Source organism: Phaseolus vulgaris, chromosome 11 (genome assembly GCF_000499845.2).
Source record: "Phaseolus vulgaris cultivar G19833 chromosome 11, P. vulgaris v2.0, whole genome shotgun sequence".
In the NCBI taxonomy this organism is placed as follows: Eukaryota; Viridiplantae; Streptophyta; class Magnoliopsida; order Fabales; family Fabaceae; genus Phaseolus; species Phaseolus vulgaris.
In genome coordinates, this window is record NC_023749.2 from 40,130,489 (window position 1) to 40,134,030 (window position 3,542).

The window sequence follows — 3,542 nt, forward strand, 5'->3', positions numbered from 1 at the left end:
CACCCTAGTCATAGGTTGGGTCGAGGTAACAGTTTCCCAGAACATGCATGGTGTGCAAGTGAGGCAGATCATGATGGCGGCAGACGAGACTACAGAGATGGTGTACGTGGTGGCACCCAGTACTCGCCACTTAAGGGGTCGCGCTCCAAGGAAAGTTGTGCACCAAGTTACTCCCTGTATGGATAACTTAGTCGAATGGCGAAAAGAGTAGAAGTAACGCTCAAGTTGTGGAAGCTCCAGATGGTGACACGTGTACAGCTGGATGTGAGCCACGTGTCTGGAGGCGTAACCGTCAGGAGAGAGAAAAAGCTCAGGTATATAAGGAACACTTAACAGACTTTTGAGGTACGCTTTCAGAATACTTTTAGTACACTGAGATTCACAACGCACGGTTCCTTGAGTTGAGATATTCTCTCTGAACAAGGCGCCACCTATGGTGTCTTATGACTTGTTCGACGTAAGGCAGCATCAGGGAGAGTCCCTCAGGGACTATCTGAATAGGTTTGGAGCACAGATAGTCCGCTTGCCTGGCAAGGACGAGGAGATGTTCGTGCACGCCTTCAAAAAGGGCGTGCTGCATGGACCTTTCAGCGAGTCGCTGATTAGGAGCCACCCCGCCACGTTTGCCGAAATCCGGCGACGTGTTGTGGCTCACAACACCGCTGAGAGTGAGGTCGCTGAAAAGAGAGGGAACGTGGCTCCTGATAAGCCACGGGCCCAAACTAGAATTCAGCCGCAGAGGGTGTTGGAGACGGTGGCAGCCAAGAAGGATCAAAGGACTCGCCATCCTTATGATCCAAAGAAAAACAAGGGGAGAGGGCCAGGGCGCCCTAGAGAGTTCAACCACCCTCCGAGGTACGAGTTCTTCATGGGATTGGCAGACCTGATCGCCATTCCCAACATAGCTGCCAGGCTTAAAGTGCCTGAGAAAGTTTCGGACAAGGTGTTGGGACCAAAACCGGACACATGGTGCGAATTCCACAAAAGTTTTGGTCACTCCCTTGATTCGTGCTTGGCCCTGAGTTACCAAATCGACGAATTGGTCAAGTGCGGTTTCTTGACGGACTACCTGCTGGACAAGAGAACGGGGCAAGCGTCGAGCTCCCAGCCGGCGAGCAGTGAGGGCCAGCAGCATGAGGTGCCCATTCACGGCGAGATCCACACCATAGCTGGAAGTTTCTCAGGGGGTGGATGCACTGCATCACAGAGGAAGAAATATGCAAGGTCTGTGATGGCAGTAGAAACGTTTGAAGATCACTCGCCGGATGTGGACATTACGTTCACCAAGGAGGACCTCAGGGACGTTGTGCCTCATGACAACGATCCCATAGTTATCTCGCTAGTCACGGCGGGAAGGAAGGTCCACCGGGTGCTGGTGGATCAAGGAAGCTCAGCAGATGTCATGTTCTGGCCGACTTTCAACAAGCTGCAACTACCCCTTGACCAGTTGAGGCCCTATGGAGGATGCTTGTATGGGTTTGCTGGCGACCAGGTGGAGGTCAGGGGGTACATTGAGTTGAGAACTACATTCACGGACGAGGCAGCCTCGAGAACGGAGAAGATCAAGTACCTCGTCGTGAATGCCCCCTCGGCGTATAACATTCTGTTGGGAAGGCCGACCCTCAACAGGATAGGAGCTGTACCCTCAACGAGGCACATGAAAGTTAAGTTGCTGTCAATGGAGGGAGTGGTGATCACCATAAGGTCGGACCAGAAGGAGGCAAAGAAATGTTACGAAAATAGCCTCAAGAATAAGAGGTCGGTGAGCTACATCACCACAACGCAGCCCCCCGGTGTGGAGCTCGGGTCAGCAGAGGGGCGGGTTGTTGACACGGCGATGGGGTGATCACCGAAGGTTACGAGATCATGATAGACGCCGAGGCGGGGGGAGAGAGCGTCGGTCGGGAGGAAGAAGCGAGAAACCGCCTAGAGGAGGCTAGGGAGTCGGGAATCCTATGGATGAAGAGAAGACCGCTTTCATGACTGAGAGATCGTGCTACTACTACAAAGTGATGCCCTTCGGGCTGAAGAATGCGGGGGCCACGTACCAAAGGCTGATGGATAAGGTACTTGCACCGATGCTAGGGAGGAATATACAAGCGTACGTTGATGATATGGTCGTGACTTCGCTAGAAAAGAGCAAGCACATCTCAGATCTTGAGGAGTTGTTTACCACGATTGCCAAGTATAAATTGAAGCTAAATCCCGAGAAGTGCATTTTTGGCGTGGAGGCGGGGAAATTCCTGGGTTTCCTCTTGACTGAGAGAAGAATTGAAGCAAATCCTGATAAGTGTGCTGCCATCTTGGCAATGAGAAGCCCGGCTACCGTGAAGGAAGTGCAGCAACTTACAGGTCGGATGGCCGCCCTATCTCGTTTCGTGTCAGCTAGTGGAGAGAAAGGCCATCCGTATTTCCAGTGCTTAAAGCGAAACAATAGGTTTGTCTGGACGAAGGAGTGTGAAGAAGCTTTCGTAAAGCTTAAGGAGTATCTGGCGAGCCCGCCGGTTCTGTGCAAGCCTTTGGTGGGAACGCCTCTCAGGTTGTACTTTGCTGTAACTGAGAGGGCGGTGCTCGCCCAAGATCAAGAACAGACCCAGAAACCTATTCATTTCGTTAGCAAGGTGTTACAAGGCCCAAAAGTAAGGTATCAGGCCTTGGAGAAAGCCGCGCTGGCGGTTGTATTCTCGGCGAGGAGGTTGCGCCACTATTTTCAAAGCTTTACGGTGCTGGTGATGACCGACTTGCCTATCCAGAAAGTTTTAAAGAAGCCTGATGTAGCTGGGAGAATGGTGAAGTGGGAAGTGGAGCTGTCGGAGTTCGACATCAAATATGAACCCCGAGGACCGATCAAGGGGCAGCTTTTCGCTGATTTTGTGATCGAGCTTTCTTCAGAGGCAGCACAAGTTGAGGGGGATGATTTTCGTTGGGTACTTTCGGTGGATGGATCGTTCAACCAGCAGGGCATCGGTGCTGGAGTCATTCTGGAAGGGCCCAACGGCGTGCTGATAGAACAGTCCCTGAGATTTGCCTTCAAAGCTAGCAACAATCAAGCAGAATATGAGGCGTTGATTGCAGGTATCTTGTTGGCTAGGGAGATGGGAGCTAAGGTGTTGGTGGCCAAGAGTGACTCGTTGTAGGTCACGAGGCAAGTAAAAGGCGAGTTCCAGGCCAAGGATCCGCAGATGGCGGCCTACTTGGAGTATGTGCAGGAGTTGAAGGGTTCCTTTGCCTTGTTTGAGGTGGTGCATGTACCCAGGGAGCAAAATGCCCGAGCTGACTTGCTAGCCAAGCTCGCCAGTTCGGGCAAGGAGGGTAGGCAGAAGACCGTTATTCAAGAAACTCTGAAGACACCCAGAGCGTTTGTAGCATATCACCAGGTTCTCCAGATAAGTAAGTCGACGGAGAGAGTGGCGAGGAGTCACAGGTCCTTGACCCAGGAGACCTTGAGAACGCCAAGGATAAGGGCATGTCTAGGGGAAAGGGTGAACATGGCGCAGGTCTGCGCTACGCATAGGCCAGACACGTGGATAACGCAATACCAG

The 3,542-nt window shown here is 52.3% G+C and overlaps 1 protein-coding gene across 1 annotated transcript; it reads left to right on the plus strand.

The window, feature by feature from the left end:
* Positions 1–433: 433 nt before the first annotated feature.
* LOC137807345 (uncharacterized) lies at positions 434–3,137 on the plus strand. Its single transcript, XM_068607955.1, has 2 exons — positions 434–1,175; positions 2,893–3,137. The coding sequence occupies exons 1-2, from the start codon at positions 434–436 to the stop codon at positions 3,135–3,137; spliced, it is 987 nt and encodes a 328-aa protein (XP_068464056.1).
* Positions 3,138–3,542: the final 405 nt, after the last annotated feature.

What these genes read in the sequence shown, in the direction of transcription:
- LOC137807345 (XM_068607955.1), top strand. Translation starts at nt 434, where the DNA reads ATGGTGTCTTATGACTTGTTCGACGTAAGGCAGCATCAGGGAGAGTCC. An exon ending in GATCCACACCATAGCTGGAA is followed by an intron (nt 1,176 to 2,892) that starts GTTTCTCAGGGG and finishes AGCTTTCTTCAG; the next exon opens with AGGCAGCACAAGTTGAGGGG.